This window comes from Ursus americanus, chromosome 21, assembly GCF_024610735.1.
Source record: "Ursus americanus isolate L20-20 chromosome 21, mUrsAme1.1.p, whole genome shotgun sequence".
Taxonomy (NCBI): Eukaryota; Metazoa; Chordata; class Mammalia; order Carnivora; family Ursidae; genus Ursus; species Ursus americanus.
Genome location: NC_142147.1, coordinates 45,232,988 through 45,250,628, shown reverse-complemented (window position 1 = coordinate 45,250,628; position 17,641 = coordinate 45,232,988). Strand labels below are relative to the sequence as shown.

At 54.9% G+C, this 17,641-nt stretch overlaps 2 protein-coding genes and 1 long non-coding RNA gene across 3 annotated transcripts; 2 read left to right on the top strand and 1 right to left on the bottom strand.

Annotated features, from left to right (window-relative positions):
- The first annotated feature begins 1,285 nt into the window (after nt 1–1,285).
- LOC123782952 (cytochrome P450 2F5) lies at nt 1,286–11,154 on the top strand. Its single transcript, XM_045783512.2, has 9 exons — nt 1,286–1,468; nt 1,562–1,724; nt 4,062–4,211; nt 6,886–7,046; nt 7,409–7,585; nt 8,017–8,158; nt 9,057–9,244; nt 9,827–9,968; nt 10,973–11,154. Exons 1-9 carry the CDS (start codon nt 1,298–1,300, stop codon nt 11,152–11,154), a joined length of 1,476 nt encoding a protein of 491 aa, XP_045639468.1. The 5' UTR covers nt 1,286–1,297.
- LOC148108269 (uncharacterized) lies at nt 4,058–11,033 on the bottom strand. The gene is made up of 3 exons (XR_015728112.1): nt 10,929–11,033; nt 5,348–5,450; nt 4,058–4,195 (listed from the first exon to the last, which is right to left on the bottom strand). It is a non-coding gene; the product is annotated as an uncharacterized LOC148108269 (long non-coding RNA).
- A 2,597-nt stretch (nt 11,155–13,751) lies between the features above and the next one.
- On the top strand, nt 13,752–17,604 carry LOC123783609 (cytochrome P450 2F2-like). The gene is given in 8 exon segments (XM_087870804.1): nt 13,752–14,260; nt 14,860–15,022; nt 15,438–15,587; nt 15,862–16,022; nt 16,239–16,415; nt 16,501–16,677; nt 16,679–17,273; nt 17,354–17,604. Coding segments are annotated over 8 exon segments (1,794 nt in total). The 5' UTR covers nt 13,752–14,071; the 3' UTR covers nt 17,536–17,604.
- The last annotated feature ends 37 nt before the right edge of the window (nt 17,605–17,641 follow it).

Sequence of the window (17,641 nt, the reverse complement as noted above, 5' to 3'; positions counted from 1 at the left end):
ACCCACCCGAGGCATCACTCCAGCTGGCGGCCAGCCCCGAGCCACTCGCAAGGTAAGGCAAGAAAATGGAAGGGATTATAAGTCATTGGGAAAACTAGGGGCGGGGGTGTGTACAGAGATGATTTAAGAGCAGCCCCCACCCCCGAGGCACACCCAGAGCTGCAGGGCACAGAACTGGAGCCGATCGCACCTCCGCTGCCCGAAAGCTCGCAGGTAAAGGACCAGGTGCAGGTCACAGAGGAGGGTGGCTCTCAAGAGAGGGGTCAGCAGCTTCACCTCCCTGTCGCTAAGACTGGCTGGGATCTCCCTCGTCACCTCCTCCAAGGGTTCTCTAGGTCTCTGGGCTTGTCTCTCTGGGGCTTTCTCTGGCTCTCTGTTGGTTCCTTGGACACGTTTTAGAGCCCGCAGCAGGGCTGGGCACCGGCAGCTCGGTACTGGTGCTTTACCCAGCAGGTGGCATCTCTGCGGACCGAGTCCCTGGCGTCAGAACCCCTGATTCTTTTCCCTCTGCTTCTGCTTCTGCCCCCTCCTCTGTTTCAGTCGGTCTTGATCTCTGTCTCTGCATGTCTCTGTCTAATGTTCCATGTGAGTGTCTGTGTGTCTGTCTTGGTGCATCTCTCCTTTCTGTGTCACTCTCTCTCCCTCAGTCGCTGTTTAGTTCTGTCTCTCTTTCCTGCCCTTTCTCTTTCAGTGTCTGTCTGTATGTCTCTCAGGAAGTATGTGTCTCTCTGTCTCTCCATCTCTCTCTTCTGTCTTTCTCTAGCTCTGTGTCTTCATTTGTCTGTCTCTGCCCCTGTGTATCTCTGTCTCTTACCACTGTCTCTGTGTGAGATTTGGTCTCATGATAGATGTAGATAGATAGATAGATAGATAGATAGATAGATAGATAGATAGATAGATGATAGATAGACATCTATAGATACTCAGATATCTCGCTTGGTTTTTCAATATCCGACATTATCTCCATGTGTCTCTCTGTCTCTCTGTCTGTCTCTGTTCTGTTGCTGTCTCTCTTACTGTCAGTCTCTCTGTATTTTGACTGTCTCTGCCTCTACTGTCCACCTGTCCCTGTGTCCTCTCTCTCTTGCTCCCCTCCTTTCCACTTCTCTTCCCTTATCCCCAGGGCTTTCCCCATCCCTGCCTCTCTCTACCTCCTTTCTTCTCTTCGCCTGCCCTCACTCACTTCTAGGGCCTGGGGAAGTCAAGTCCCAGGAGAGGAGGAGTGAAGGGATCTCACTCCCCTCCCAGTCCTGCCCTGTCCCACTCTCCCCCACAGATGCCTGCAGCTGCTTTCACCATGGACAGTCTGAGCGTAGCCATCTTGCTCGGCCTCCTGGCTCTCACCTGGCTGTTCCTGATCCTCAGTTCAAGGGGCAAGGGTCAGCTGCCCCCAGGCCCCAGGCCCCTCCCATTCCTGGGAAACCTGCTGCAGCTTCGCTCCCAAGACATGCTGACCTCTCTCACCAAGGTGCAGGGACCTAGGCTTGGAGGAGGGGGCAGGAACGGGGGGAGGGGTCTCAGGGCTCCAGAACCCCTGTGACGTCTGTCTTCCTACTCCCAGCTGAGCAAGAAGTATGGCTCGATGTACACAGTGCACCTGGGCCCCAGGCGCGTGGTGGTCCTTAGCGGGTACCAAGCTGTGAAGGAGGCCCTTGTGGACCAAGGGGAGGATTTTAGTGGCCGTGGTGACTACCCTGTCTTTTTCAACTTCACTAAGGGCAATGGTAAGCCTGTCCCCTGTTTTCTCCACCCCAACTCATTCCACACTGAGGGAAGGGATAAGGGTAGGAGACTGTCCTCCCAATTTTTGTGATACTCAGGGCCACTGATCTCACCGATGACACCAGCTAGGATGCCAGACAGTGCTAGTCTAGGTAGAATCTGTTCCACCTTCATCCATCCCCACATCCCACCGCCATCTTGAAATGCACTTCCACACCAATCCCCACCTCCATCCAACTCCAACCCCATTCTCACCCCAATCCCTACCTCTAGCGTAACCACGTCAATAAATTTCCATCTCAGTCAAGTGGCCAAATTATCTGGCCCAGCCCACATTGCCCACCTCCACCCTGTCCTCATCAACCTTACCTCCATGTTCCCCATTCCAACCTCAACTTCATCTTTATCTGCAACACTGAGTCATCTCCCTCCCTCCATTCCCATTATGAACCTTCTCCCAGTCCCCGTGTTAAAATTTGTTATCAACCCCATCCTAACCCTTCATTCAAACTGAACTCCACCATATTTTTCTCCCCAGCCCTATCTTCTATCTCAATCACCTATTGAAGTTTTTGGTCCCCAGTTCCATTTCCAACCCTAAACAAACTACCATCACCAAAACCAACCCTGGCACATATCTACCCAAGCCCAAGCTCAATCTCAACCCCAATCTACCAATCCTTCCCATTCTACACAACTCCATTCCCATAAACAACCTCAAACCCAATTTTATCATGAGTCCCATAATCCTCCCTTACCCCGCCTTCTTTTCCCATCACAATCCAAGCCCAGATCCACCCATCCAGCCACTCGCATCAACTCCAAACCTCATCTATCTCAATATCCTGTCCTCCTTAGGTTTGAAATCACCTAGTCTTGTGGGTTTTCTTTTCTTTTCTTTTTTTTAACGTTAATCTTTATTCAAAGGAAGCCATATGACAGGGCCCAATAAATGACAAAGGAGAGAGAGAGAGAGAGAGTAAGTTGGCAGAAAGTTGCTCTGATTGAAAAGGACATCCTGGAGACTTGCATCTTGGACTATTTTTCTTCCCCTAAAGAAGCCCTGGGGCTCCCCCCCCATCCCCCTCACTAGATAGGTCCCAGCTGCTCCAGAATTTGGAAGTAAAGAGCTCTGGTTAAAAGCAAAAATCCACCTATTGTGTATTGAATACACTTTCCACCTTCATGTCCCCTTCCTGGGCTTGATCTTATGACCTCACCTGTCCAGGGACACTAAATGCAAGGAGGTGGACACAGAGCAGTTGAGAAATCACCTTGCTACTTTTGCACAGAGAAAATCTGGATACGTACATTATCTGTTACTAAAGATAGCCACCATCTAATTCTTCAATACATAGTGCAGAGGGTAACAAACAACAGGGTTCTGTGGCTTACTGGCTGTGTACCTTTTGGACAAGTGGCTTCCTCTCTCTGACCCTGAGTTAGCTAGCATGAGAAAGTTGTTACAAGTCAATGAGATAATGCTGACAATGCAGGGGAAGCACTGAGATTTTTTTTCTTCTTTAGCATCTAGTTCTTTGCTTGTTCCAGGGAAATCAGAGATAAACACATAGGAGACCTTCTTCTACTATAGCCCCATCAACAGACTATGACCACCTACAGTGGTCAGGGCTGGGGTACGGGATGCCAGGGAAACTGTGGGAGCCCAGAGGAAGCACCTAAGCCAGGCAGGGAGGGAGGGCCAGCAAGGTCTTCCTGGAAGAAGGGACCTCTAAGTTGAGACCTAAAAGATGAAGATCACCAGTCAGGAGCAGACAGAGGGTGAGGAAGTTCTGGAAGAAGGACCAGCCTGTGCAAAGACCCCTGAGTCCAGGGAAAGAAGAGAACAGGGTCTGTCTTGTTCCTGGATGAGGTCCTAATGTCTCAGTGTTTATTTCTCTGGCTTTTCTCCCTTATTTGTCTTTTCATTAATTAATAAGCAATCACCAGCACGTCCTATGGGGTAAGCCCTGCACTGGACAATGCTAGGGACACAGTGGTGAACAAGACAGCCCCTCCCTCCCTCTACTCCCACCCCCACCATCACAGCTTAGAGAAGGAGATAGCCCGATGGCCAGGCTGTAATAATCCAGAGTGATCAGGTCTGGGTTGAGAGAAACAGAGACAGAGTGATCAGGACTATGGTGAGGAAGCCCAGGGCCCTATGGAAGCTCAGAGGTGGCCCCTGACCCAGCCTGGAGGGTTAGGAAGGACTTCCCGGGAGGGGGTAGATTCCAAATTCTCAGTCTCTCTCCCAGAAGACACCAGGAAAGGGGGCTCAGATGGCAGTGATCTTGGGGACAAGTCATCAGTTGAGCTGGCCCCTCCCCTCTCTCCAGGCATCGCCTTCTCCAACGGGGACCGGTGGAAGGTCCTGAGGAAGTTCTCTGTCCAGATTCTGCGCAACTTCGGGATGGGGAAGAGGAGCATTGAGGAGCGGATCCTGGAGGAAGGCAGCTTCCTGCTGGCAGAGCTAAGGAAAACCGAAGGTTGCGGTTCCCGAATGCAGTAGATACCCCTAACTCACACCCATCCTACTTAGTGGTCAGAACTGCCAGATAGCTTGGGCACCCACTCAAAACTCCGGGAGACCCCTCGCTTGGCCTGGCAGGAAGAGTGGTGTCCCCTGGAGGTGGATTGGCTTCAGGTGCCGTGTTCCTTGAGGTATGCGCTGTCTCTGTGTGGTATTTTATTTGTTTGTTTTTAAGATTTGTTTATCAGAGAGAGAGAGAGGGAGAGAGAGTGGGCAGGGAGGAGCAGAAGGAGAGGATCTTCACACCGACTCCCTCGTGAGTGTGGCAACCCACCTGGGGCTCGATCTCCTGACCCTGAGATCATGACCTGAGTGAAAACCAAGAGTCCACCACTTGACCAGCTGAGCCACCCAGGCGCCCCCTCTGTGTGGTATTTTTTCTTTAAACGAAAGGTTGTTGTGGTGGTGGTTGTTTTAAGATTTTATAAATTTATTTGAGAGCGAGAGAGAGAAAGCACGAGACAGGGGAGGGTCAGAGGGAGAAGCAGACTCCTGGCTGCGTGGGGATCCCCATGTGGGACTCGATGGGGGGGAGGGGGCGGAACTCCGGGATCATAACCTGAGCGGAAGGCAGACACTTAACCTGAGCCAGCCAGGCGCCCCTCTGTGTGGTATTTTGAACGCAGTTTGTATAATTGGGGTGGATGACGATGACGATGATGATGCTGATGATGGCGACACTCTTGTGGGGCCCTGTGTTAAGCACATTTTCATGCATAAGCCCCTTAAGCCTCGGAAGGATCCATTTTGCAGATGAGGAGACAGAGGCACAGAGAGGTTAACTGACTGGCTTGAAATGATAAAACTAGTCAGTGAAGGAGCCGAGATCTAAACCCGTGCCTGAGGTCCGCACTCAACACGCTGATGCACGTTTCCTGAGTGCTTTCTGGGGACCGGGCACCGGACTAAACTCTTCACGCAGATGAACACATCTCACTTCCCCTAAAACCCTGGGAAGTTATTACAAGCGATAAACCTGAGGCCCAGAAGGGTTAAGTCACGTGCCCAGGAAGTGGCAGAGTTGGGATGTGAACCCAGGTCAAGGCTGTGCACCCACGAAAAAAAATTAAAAATAACCAACACTTGGGGTACCTGAGTAGCTTGATTAGGCATCTGACTCTTGATCTCAGCTCGGGTCTTGATCTCAGGGTCATGAGTTCAAGCCCCTCTTTTCGCTCCATGCTGCGTGTGGAGCCTACTTAAAAAAGAAAAATAAATATAAATAAAAATAACCAGCACTTACATGGTACCTACCATATGCCAGCACTGTTCCAAGAACTTCACGTATCTTACTGCCTTGAATAATCACTCAAACCTAAGAAGGAGACCCTATTACAAACCGCAATTTACAGGAGAAGAAACAAGCAAAGAGGTAAACAGCCCTCTACCCTGATCTCCAAATCTTGCTGGCTTTTGGGGGGGGGGGGTAAAGGGGTGGGAAATGTGGCCAGTGATGCCGCAAGGATTAAATAATAAGATGTAAATAAAGGAATAATGACTACCTGAGCTAGTTTTCTATGGCTGCTATTTTTTTTTTTAAAGCCACAAACTTAGTGACTTAAAGCAACACAAATTTATTGTTGTACCGTTCTGGAAGTCCATAAAACTAAAATGGGTCGGCCAGGCTGGCTCCTTCTGGAAGCTGTAGGGGAGAATCCATTTCCTTGCCTTTTCCAGCCTTGAGAGGCGCCCTGCATCCTTGCCTCGTGGCGCCTTCCCCTATCTTCAAAGCCAGCAACATAGCCACCTTCCAAAATCTCTCCCTCTCTTCTCTCTCTCTCTCTCTCCACCAACTCATCACCTTTCCTTACTCAGACCCGTCTGCCTCCCTAGTGATTACATTAGTCCCACGTGGATAACCCAGAATAATCTGCCCATCTCAAAATCCTTAACTTAATCACGTGTTCACGGGCTCTTAGAGATGAGGACATGGACATTTGAGGGGGACCATTATTCAGCCTACCTGGTTCATACAGGCTCAGGACCGGCCAGGCCCTTAGCCAGCCACACTTTCACCGGCTCCCTACAACAGCTCCATGAGAAGACTGTCATCAAGCCCATTTTGCAAACGAGAAAACCGAGGCTCAGAGAAGGGAAGTCGGTTCATCCGGCCACACCGAGACTGAGAGGACAAGCCAAGATCCAAACTATGTGGAGCTAATGCCAGACTCAGTCTCCTGGGCCACGCGTTGCCGTAATAGCTAATGTGTTCTTTTCTGTGATTTGTTCAGTCGTCAGATCACTGGGTGTCAGGTGTCGTGTTGAAGGTGGTGTGCCATCGCTGGCTGAGGCTGTAGTATTGTCAGGCACTGATGTGATATTGTATTGTGTTGATATTGTATGTATGTTGTTTTGTCTTGTGCGTGCTGTGTGTCCTATCGTGAAGACTAGCCTGTTCCGTTGTTTGGTGGTGGTGTCGTTGTGCTGAAGGATTTTGTGAGTTCTGTCTGCCTGGCGTGTTGCCAAGGACTCGCGGGGTGTGGGATGTCACGCTGCAGGTCACGTGGCCAAGACCGTTTGTTCTGTGCTGCGAGGCTGGGTTGGATGCTGTGCCCTCTAGAGCTGTTGCCGCTGGGGGTCTGGTGTGTTGCACAGTGCGCCCCCTGACCCACTCCTCCCCTCGCTCTCAGGCAAGCCCTTCGACCCCACGTTTGTGCTCAGCCGCTCCGTGTCCAACATTATCTGCTCTGTGATTTTCGGCAGCCGCTTCGACTACGACGATGAGCGTCTGCTCACCATTATCCGCCTCATCAATGACAACTTCCAAATCATGAGCGGCCCCTGGGGAGAGGTCAGGAGGCCTAGTTCGGGCGGGACAGGGTTGGGGTTTATCCAGTCCTGGGAAAGGGGAAACAGAGGCAGAGGCGGGGGGGGGGGGGGGAGGATGCGATTGACTCTGCCTGGCCACGCCCCCTTCCTGTCTGGCTCCGCCCCCACGTCGCACCACCGGGTCAAGGTCAAGCTCCCCAAGTTGCTACAGATACCTAGACCCCCCGCCCCACCTCGGTTTCCCAGAACCCAGCTGACCTACAAGGTCCCGCCCATGCCTACCTGCTCCACCCTGACCTTACTGGCAACCCCCCCACACACACGCACACGCACGCACACACGCTACCTGACCCTCCAAACCCCTCCGATTCCCCTTATCCCCAGTTGTACAACATCTTTCCGGGCCTCCTGGACTGGGTACCCGGGCCGCACCGACGCCTTTTCCGGAACTACGGGTGCATGAAGGACCTCATCGCCCGCAGCGTCCGCGACCACCAGGACTCCCTCGACCCCAGCTCTCCCCGGGACTTCATTGATTGCTTCCTCAACAAGATGGCACAAGTAAGCCTGGCCTGAAAGTCTCATCTCTGGTCTGACCTGCTGCCCCCGCCTCAAACCCACGAGGATCCCGGGCTGAGCGGGTTTGAGAATGGTGTCCCTACATCTGGGGAGTGAAGTTGGAACATCTGGCTCCGCTCTGCTGGAGCCCGGAGCCACTCGGGGCTCACCGCCAATTAACAGCTCATTAAGAAGTCCTTAAGGATCTGTTAATCGTGGGCCCTGTGGCTGAGGTTTTCTCTACCAGCCCTTACGCGTGCTCCCCAGCTTCCCTGAGGAAAGAAAGTTAAGCAGAGGAGGGACTGAACGGACGCACCCAGAAGGAGTCCTGCAGATCTATGCGGAGCGGGTCGCACGGACTCTGAGCTTGTGGTCAGTGTCCGGGCCGGATCTCCCGGCCCGGGCTCATACCCCTACCCCCTCGACCCCCGCAGGAGAAGCAGGACCCGCACAGCCACTTCCACATGGACACCCTGCTGATGACCACACATAACCTGCTCTTTGGTGGCACCGAGACCGTGGGCACCACCCTGCGCCACGCCTTCCTTGTACTCATGAAGTACCCAAAAGTGCAAGGTGCGTGAGCCCCAAGTCTGGCCCGGAGATCCTGGACACAGCGCTCTGGGGCACACCTGCTCGTGCCCCACCAGCCTCAACTAGCCTACCTCTAAGCCCCGCCGACAACCAACGGGCGCCGCTCCACCCAGCATGCCAGATAGCCCAGGCCTCCAGTTTATGCCTGAGAGCCCCAGGCAAACCCACACGGAGGCCAACCCCATCCACAGGGCTCCCGCGGTCCACAGTCCGCTGGAACCTGGACTTCGTGGTCTCTGGTCTTGTTTTGGGCCCACCTCTGACCCTGACCACACACCACGCGTCCGGCCTCAGAGCCCCGATCTCACAGTCGGCTAGCTAGAGCCTGGCCCCGAGCCTCAGTCGCAGGGCCAGCCAGGAACCATCAGTCTGACCCTCACAGTCTCACCACGTGCCCACACAGAATGGTCTGGGACCCCACCACCCCAAACCTCGCCTCTGGGCGGATCCCGGAACCCTGGCCTCCAGCAGAGTCTATTAGGGTCCATACCGCCTGCCCCACCCCCCGATCTCTCCTAGCTTTCGCACAGTCCACCCACTCGACCCACACTCCATCCGGCCTGGTCCTCGAACCTCGCCCGCAGTCCCATCCCAGACCTGGATTCTGGGCAGCCCCTCAGCCCTGCCCGCACAACCCCGCCCCCACAGCCCCGCACAACCCCAAAATTTGGTTGGCCCTTACACCGACCAAATTTTCGCCCTCAACTACGTCTCCCAAACCAACCCTTCCCCTCGAGGCTCCCGCTAACCATCACAGGCATCTCTGCAGTGGCGTCCCTACTGAGAAGCGTTGGCTGGACCCCGCCCACACATGCATACGCTTCTGCCCCCCCAGTCGAGCCCACTGGGACCCTTGACTAAGCTCCGCCTCCACCTCCAGCCCGCGTACAGGAGGAGATCGACAGAGTGGTGGGTCGCGCGCGGCTGCCGGCGCTGGAGGACCGAGCGGCCATGCCTTACACAGACGCGGTGATCCACGAGGTGCAGCGCTTCGCAGACGTCATCCCCATGAACTTGCCGCACCGCGTTACTCGGGACACAGCCTTTCGCGGCTTCCTGATACCCAAGGTGTGCTGGGCACCTGGCAATGGACGTCTGGCACACTAGGAAGAGGCATCCAAGATTCGCCAATGGCATCTGGGTCTCTAGCAAGGAGGATCCCAGGCCCTAGCAATCAGTACCCAGGGCCTTAGTGACGGGCACCCCAAGTTCTAGCAACAAACATCTGAAACTCTTAAATCCAGAACCTCAGCCCCTTCCTAGGATCTATTCAGCACTATAATGGACACGATCCTGACCTGAACCCCAGTCCCCTTCCCCATAACAGCTCCCCTCCCTAGGACCCCTCTCCAGCATCCCCAGGGTAAAACACTTCATCCTGGGGACCCCCTATGCCTTAATACTGTTCTGAGAGAACTCTCCCTATTCCCAGAAACCCCAAATCTGTTCTGACAAGGGGAGGTATCCCTCATCCCTGTCAACACAGCTTCCAGAACCCATCACCTGGAACCCAAGACAGCGACACACATTTCCTAAATCCCTGTTGGAGTCCTAAGCTCCATGTCCCATTATCAAGTCCTCCCTCAAATTTCAGCTTGAGAATCTCCCAGATCTTCTACCCCCACTAATTCTGCCTCCCCACCCACACAGGGCACAGATATCATCACCCTTCTTAACACAGTCCATTATGACCCCAGCCAGTTCCTGACGCCCCAGGAATTCAACCCTGAGCATTTTCTGGATGCCAATCAGTCCTTCAAGAAGAACCCTGCCTTCATGCCTTTCTCAGCTGGTGAGAGCCTTGGAGACAAGAGTCAGGGTCTTTTGGGCCCCATATTCCTACGCACATTCCTCATTCCTAATTCCACTCTCCAAACCCTCTGGCTTCTTCATCCCACCGCATCCTCAGCTTTGGACGTGCAGAGACATTTGTTCTGCCTCCCAACTCTGCTCCTATAGGCAGATAATGGCTAAAATCCTTATGGAGGGAGGTGGGGAGACAGGATATTAATTCAACTTGGAAGTGGTCACCGTCAGTCTCTCCACTAGGTGGCGGAGGTGAGCAGTTCTAGTTTCCTTGGCTTTGGTCTTTATCCTGCGGGGGGGAAAAATCTTCCCCGTTTAACCCAGTAGCAGAAATAAAAAGGGGGAGGGAGGAATAATAATAATAAGCCACTTACCATATTGCCTACTGTGTGCCAAGCGCTACCTCTAAGAAGAGCTATTAGAGTGGTGGAGGGTTAGGTTTTCTAGCCAGACCCCAGCTCTGTCATCTCCTAGCTATAATGGCCTTGCATGTTACTTCACCTGTGTGTGCCTCAACGTCCACACCTATAAAATGGAGAATGATAAGGCCCACCTCTTGAAATTGTTATGAGGATTAAATTAATATCAGTATAGTGCCTAGAGTAACATACGACACGCAGTATGACATACATGGCATTATAGTCTCATTTCTTTACCTGAATTTACCATTCACAACAATCTAAAGAGGCACTACTATCATCCCTATTTTATTTTTTATCATCCCCATCTTAAATACCCAGAAACTGGCTTGCCCAAGATCACAGAACTAGTAACGTCAGAGCCCGAATTTGAACCCATGAACTTGTCTTTGTGTTGGCCAGATCCTTTTTGGTCCCGGATTTACTTAAAGCACCTTTCCCAGACCTTTAGACCGGTGGCTCTGTGACGTCTCCAATCATTAGCTTCGTATGTTTTTCTCCGAGCATTTGGGACTGCAGCGCCTCACCCCATCTTATGTCGCCGCTCCTCCGCACCCTCCCACTCCCGCAGGTCGCCGACTGTGCCTGGGCGAGTCGCTGGCGCGCATGGAGCTCTTCCTCTACCTCACCGCCATCCTGCAGAGCTTCTCGCTGCAGCCGCTGGGGGCGACCGAGGACATCGACCTGACGCCGCTCAGCTCCGGGCTCGGCAATTTACCGCGGCCTTTCCAGCTGTGCGTGCGCACGCGCTGACGCCGCGGCCCTTCCAGACTCGCCCGCGAGCCGGGAGGGGGCAGCGGGGAGGAGCTCGGTCCCCTTGTTCGTTCCCCTGTGCCCCCATCCCTCTCGCTCTCACGCTCGCTTCCCCGCACCTGTGCCTGCCGCCTGCCCACCCTCCAGTCCCCAACTTGACCTGGTCTGAGCCCCCAGGGGCAGAGAAACGCAAGGGGAGGGGGAAGAGCTTGCCTCATTCCGTTGCGCGTCCTTTGGGGGACTGTTTTTATCATTTTCTAATAAAGTATCTTTATGAAAGATTCAAATCTGCCCGGGCTGAATTACAGGGAGGAGGGCAGCCTCCTAGGATGGGGAGAAGGAACGTCTGGCTCAAAGGAGACCCCGAACTGACTAGTTCTACCCTCACGCTTAGAGGGGCTAGAAATTGGGAGAAATTGTTTCCTGGGGTAAGGGCTGGACGACAGACTGACGACAGAGAGTTAGAGAAACCAAGGCAGAGAAAAAGCCGCCCAGAGATACACAGACCGGGTCTGCAAGAGATGCAGGGTGCCCTACAAAGATGAGATGATCGAGATGGAAGCAGGGAGAACGTGACAGAGCGGGAGACAGACACAGAGACGGAGAAAGAACACTGATATTTACACAGTGCTTCCTATACACTCTAAACCTGCCCATTTAAATCTCCCTATAAGATAAAGAGGCATTATACACTTTTAAAAAGATTTTATTTAAGAAAGAGACAGTGAGAGAGAACATGAGCAGGGAGGAGAGGGAGAAGCAGACTCCCCACGGCTGGGAACAAAACTCAGACTCCAACCCTGCTCCCTTCCACGTCACAAGTCAGATGCAGAGGGATACAGGGACGGAGAAATGGGGAGACGGAAGAGAGACAAAAAAAGAAAGAAATGGCCAGGGAAGGCCAGAGAGGAAGAGCACTGAAGGGGAGAAGTAAGGCACTGGAAGACCATTCAGACTATTCCTTTGTCTTGCAATTCCGGGACAGCACGGGGCCTCCCAACCTGGGACTGGATTTGTCAGCCTGACATCCTGCTGACAGAAGCTTTTCTCAAGAAAAGGTGCGTCTTCAGATCCATGGAGCCACAGTCAGGCAGAGCAGTGGTGGCCCCCCAGCCATGGGTGGAGGTGGCCCGGCGACCCTACCCTAAATGGGGCTCCCCAAGGCCATCGAGAAGCTGGGACATGCTCTGCTGAGACTTATAGGCAGTCCCCACACCAGGCGTTGGCTCCTTAATCCCTATGCTGTTCCCACCATGGGCCAACCAGAGAGTCTGCCCCAAGGCCCCAGGCAGGGACAGGGAGGTGGAGAGAGAGAGGGAAAGACTCCGAGGTCCTGAGGAAGAAAGGAGGTAGCCCCAGGAAGAGGCAGCAAAGAGAAACACATGGAAATACTAATAAAGAGCTGGAGAGAGATAGGAGAGACAGAGAGATGCAGACAGACAGACAGGAAAGATCCTGAAAATCAAGACGGGGAGTGAGAGATACAGGGAGGCACTGACAGGAAGGAAGAGACAGATGCCTGGAGAGAAGGGAGACAGGAGATTCTAAAGCAGAGCTAGAAATTGAGAGGAACAGAGATGAAGACAGACAGAAATCTGAGAGCAGAAAGAAAAGGGAGCTAGAGAGATAGGAGCCTTAAAAGATGAGACATAGAGACAGCAAGGAGAGAGACAGTCACAAGGATTCAGCAAAAGAGACAGAGGAAAATAGAGTCCGAGTTAAAGACAGAAACAGACAGAAATCGCGGTAAAGAGAGTTAGGCATTCGCTCTACATTTACTGAGCACCCACTGTGTGCTGAGTACTGTTTTAGTGCTGGGGATGCAGAAGTGGACAGGACAAACGCCAGCTCTTGAAGAGACCCAGAGAGAGCAGCTCATGGAGGAGAGCCTGACGCAGTGGGATGGGGTGGGATCCGGCGAGGGCACACCCCACCGCGCCCCCCTGCTGTCTGTGGAGTCCGCACCCTGGAGCAGGGGCCCTGCCGCAGACCCGCTGCTAGTCCCCAGGGTTCCTGGACGGAGAAAGCCTGACAGGTCGGGAGCCCCAGGGCAGAGACAGAGGCAGGAGACGGGGAAGGGGAGCTGAAGGGAAAAAGAAACTGAGAGGGATACAGACAGGAACAAAAGCAGACAGAGTAAAACAGAGGCGGAAAGAGAGAGCGAGATGAACAAAGAAACACAGAGGAAGAAGCTGAGAGATGAAACAAAGATAAACAGAGAGAGACAGAGACCCTGAGAGACACTCCCAGAGACAAGGCCAGTCCCAGACGCTGTGCCGCCCCCGTCCTCTCCCCAGGTCTGGGCCCTGGGCCAGGCACCTGGCGGAAGGCTGGATCCGGCCAGGCAGGGGCCTGCGGGAGGGTGGGCCGCCTTCCTGAACAGTGTACCGGTACAGCATTCACGGTTCCAAGAGCAAGGGCAGGGAAGTGACAAGGGTTCAGGCGCCGGTCCCCAGCCATCACCAGCACAGGGCACAGGAGCGCCAGGCTAATGGGTATGTCACCAGAGGTGTTTTGGGAAGTGTATTTGGAAGTCAGGAATGTATTTAGGAATCAACATAGGGTACAGCATTCAGGGGGTCACGGGCCCAAAGGTGGCCAGGGGACTCAGAAGTGCACACCTATGGGCCAAGAAGATGGATCCAAAAGACCCAAAGGCTCAGTGGGTTGCCCCTGTTGGTCAGGTGTATTGACACAGAGAAACTTGTGCAATAAAGCAGCCAAATAGGGCAGGCTGTGCCTGGCACAACGGTGACAGAGCTGGGGGGCTGGGTGGAGACCTTAGTTTGGGGAAGCTGCAAAATGAGCAGCCTGGAGACGCCCACCTCTCCCACTCCCGGTATCCACCCCGACTCCACCCAAGACCCAAAGGGAATCAAATAAAGGCCAAGGGGGCAGGCATGGAGGATAAGAGGGCATGATGTTCACAGGCCTCACAGCGCTGCTGCTGCTGCTGCTGCTCCTGCTGCTGGCCCTAGCCAGGAGGGGTTGGGGTGCCTGGGGCACTCAGACTCAGGGGGCCCTACCCCCCGGGCCTACACCACTCCCACTGCTGGGGAACCTGCTGCAGCTGGAGTCCGGACGCCTGGACCGTGCACTCATGGAGGTAGCCCCGACGGTGGGTTGGGGGACTGGAAGTCCTGGTTCTCTGAATGAAGACAGCTGAGGGCTCTGACCCCATGAGTCCTGGGGAGGGTTGAGGGGCCCAGAGTCCTGTGTTCCAACAAAGAAGGAGACTACGGGTGGAAGCTGGGAGCCTGGACATCTGCTTGAGAGAGGAAAGGGACAGTGGGCCTGAGTTCCTGGTTCCTGGCAGAGTCGTCCTGGGATCCCTTCTTCCCCGCCCCCAACTCCTGGGTCCTGAGGGAGGAGGAGCCTGGAGTGAGAAGTCAGGCGGAGGGGCGGGGGTGTCAGCTCTCCTGGTTCAAGGTGAGGAGAGTACCGAGGGCCCAGACACCTAGTTCTGAGGGTGCAGGGGGCTCGGGCTCTGGTCTTGTAGATCCAAAGGGAAAACAGAGCTGGGGGCCTGGACTCCGGCGGAAGGAGGAGGAAGGAGGTGGGGATCTGACCTCCTCCGCCAGTAATGAGGGGATGAGATGGGGACTCCTGGGTCGGAAGGAAGAGGGAGCTGGGGGAGGAAGTTCAGGGATGGAGGAGGTGGTCAGAAGCCCCAACCAGGACCCGCTGAGCACCCGCTCCGCGTAGCTGTCTGGCCGCTGGGGCCCAGTGTTCACAGTGCGGCTGGGCTCGCGCCCTGCAGTGGTGCTGTGCGGCTACTCGGCGCTGCGGGACACATTAGTGCTGCAAGCGGATGCCTTCTCCGGCCGCGGGGCCATGCCTGTTTTCGAACGCTTCACTCGCGGAAACGGTAAGTCCCAGGCGGCGGAAGCGCTGGCCTGGACCACCCAGTTTGAGCGATCGGGGGCGGGGCCAGGGAGATGGGGCGGGGCCGAACGAGAAGGCCAATGACGGCCAACGGTGAGAGGGTGGGGCGGAGCTAAAGTATAGGGGCCGAACTGGAAGGGGCTGGTTCCTGATGCAGCCAATAGAAGAAAGAGAAGAGCCCAAGCGTCAAAACCGAAGACAGCAAGCACTGGTTAGGGATCGAGACCATCGGCGGTGGGACCAACGTGTGGATAGGGCCGAGAAGGCTGAGGTTGCAACCAAGAGATCTGGAAACCAGCAGAATTGAAGGGTTGCTAGGAAGCCGGCTCCAAAACTGGACGCTTCCAGGATGGGGCGTGGCCAACTCCCCGGCACGCCCCTTCTCTGCCCACGCCCAGGCATCGTGTTTTCTAACGGGCGGCGCTGGCGGACGCTGCGCAATTTTGCGATGGGAGCACTAAAGGAGTTCGGGCTGGGAACGCGGACCATAGAGGAGCGCATCCTGGAGGAGGCGGCTTATGTGCTTGGCGAATTTCAAGCCACCATTGGTGCGGCCTGGTCGGGAAAGGAGAGTGGGGCCTTTTGTGGATGTGGCCAATGATCAAGAAGGGGCAGGGCGGGGCGACTGGCTAGCTCTGTCCCTAGAGCCAGCGACTCCCCATCTGGGTTGTAGGTTCCGGCCCCAGGTTTGGTGTAGAAATTACTTAAAAATAAAATCCTTAAAAAGCAAGGGGGGGGTGGGGGCGGAAAGGCATCTGTAGTGGAACGAAGTCAGTAAGCCGAGCCACAGAGAAAAGACCCCCGTCCTGTTCCCACTCCCAGGAGCGCCGTTCGACCCCCGAAGGCTACTAGATAATGCTGTCTCTAACGTTATCTGTTCGGTGGTCTTCGGGAACCGCTACGGCTATGAGGACCCAGAGTTCCTGAGGCTCCTGGATCTCTTCCATGACAACTTCCGAATCATGAGTTTCAGATGGGGCGAGGTGAGAGGGCCAGCCTCAGCCCCTCCCTCCTGTGCCTAACCTATGCCAAACCCGGGGTACATAGACCTACCGACCTTGGATGTATAGATCGAGTCTTAGAATCTTGGAACGGAAGAGTTCTAGAACTTAGAACATCAAAGTCCTGGTGCAAGCTCCCCGCAGGAGAACTAGTGGTCTTGTTCAAGGTCCTGTTGCGGTCTGCCCCACTACCCCCAGATGTACAACATCTTCCCCTCCCTCCTTGACTGGCTCCCGGGCCCACACCACGGAATCTTTCAAAACTTCACGGAACTTCGGTTCTTTATCTCTGAGCAAATCCAGCGGCACCAGCAGACACGGCAGCCTGGGGAGCCCCGCGATTTCATCGATTGCTTCCTGGATCAAATGGATAAGGTGCAGGCCCCTGCTACCGTAAACTCTCCCCATGCCGCCCACCAGGAGATGCCAAGCACGCCGCAGCACCCATCTCTGTCCGCAGGAACAAGACCCAGAGAGCCATTTCCAGGAGGAGACATTGGTGATGACGACGCATAACCTTTTCTTCGGGGGCACGGAGACTACGAGCACCACTCTGCGCTATGGGCTTCTCATTCTGCTTAAGTACCCAGAGGTGGCAGGTCCAGGAGCTGGAAAGCCTGGGGTGAGGGGGCTAGGGTTTGGGGATGGCTGGGGGACAGGGCGTGCGCAGCTCACACTCTCTGCCCACCCCAGCCAAAGTGCAGGCCGAGCTAGATGCTGTGGTAGGGCAGATGCGCACCCCGAGGCTGGAGGACCGTAAGCGCCTGCCCTACACCAACGCCGTGCTGCACGAGATCCAGCGCCTCATCAGCGTGCTGCCGTTGGGGCTGCCACGTGCCCTCACCCGTGACACCCACTTGCGCGGCTACTTTCTGCCCAAGGTGCCCACCAAGCATGGAGATTCTGTGCGGGCCTGGGAGCACCTATACCTGGAATCATCAGCCCTGAGCATGTGCAATGCCAATTCACAAAGCCCTGGTAGCAGGAAAGAAGGCCCGCCTTCCCACTGGCTTTACAATGGGGTCTTGGATGGAGGAAAGGCAGTGACTAACCAAGTCCCCGGGGGTTACCCCTGTGTACCCCCCCACCAGGGTACCTTTGTGATTCCTCTGCTCGTGTCTTCACACCGGGACCCCACCCAGTTCAAAGACCCAAACTGCTTCAACCCCACCAACTTCCTGGACGACAAGGGCAACTTCCAGAGCAACGATGCCTTCATGCCCTTTGCCCCAGGTCTGGGCCAGGAAGGGAGGGGACAAGGCTGGGCAGGCCCCCAGAGGCATGGTGCCCACCCTGCATCCCTGTGTCCTCAGGAAAGCGGATGTGCCTGGGTGCAGGCCTGGCGCGATGGGAGATCTTCCTCTTCTTCACCACCATCCTGCAGCGCTTCTGCCTGCTCCCTTTGGGGAGTCCCAGCAACATCGACCTCACCTCGCAGTGCACTGGCCTGGGCAACATCCCCCCAGCCTTCCAGCTCTGCCTAGTGGCCCGCTGAGTCAGGCTCAGCTGCCCTCTGCTCTGGCTCCCAGACCTCCTTACCCACTTTGGTCAATAAAGGCCCTGAACTGCAGCTGGATGGGTCTCCTTACCAGTAAGAGGGA

Coding starts and splice junctions, on each gene's coding strand:
- LOC123782952 (XM_045783512.2), top strand. CDS start 1,298: ATGGACAGTCTGAGCGTAGCCATCTTGCTCGGCCTCCTGGCTCTCACC. Junction 9,245..9,826: donor GCGGCTTCCTGATACCCAAG/GTGTGCTGGGCA, acceptor CCACCCACACAG/GGCACAGATATCATCACCCT. Junction 9,969..10,972: donor CTTCATGCCTTTCTCAGCTG/GTGAGAGCCTTG, acceptor CCACTCCCGCAG/GTCGCCGACTGTGCCTGGGC.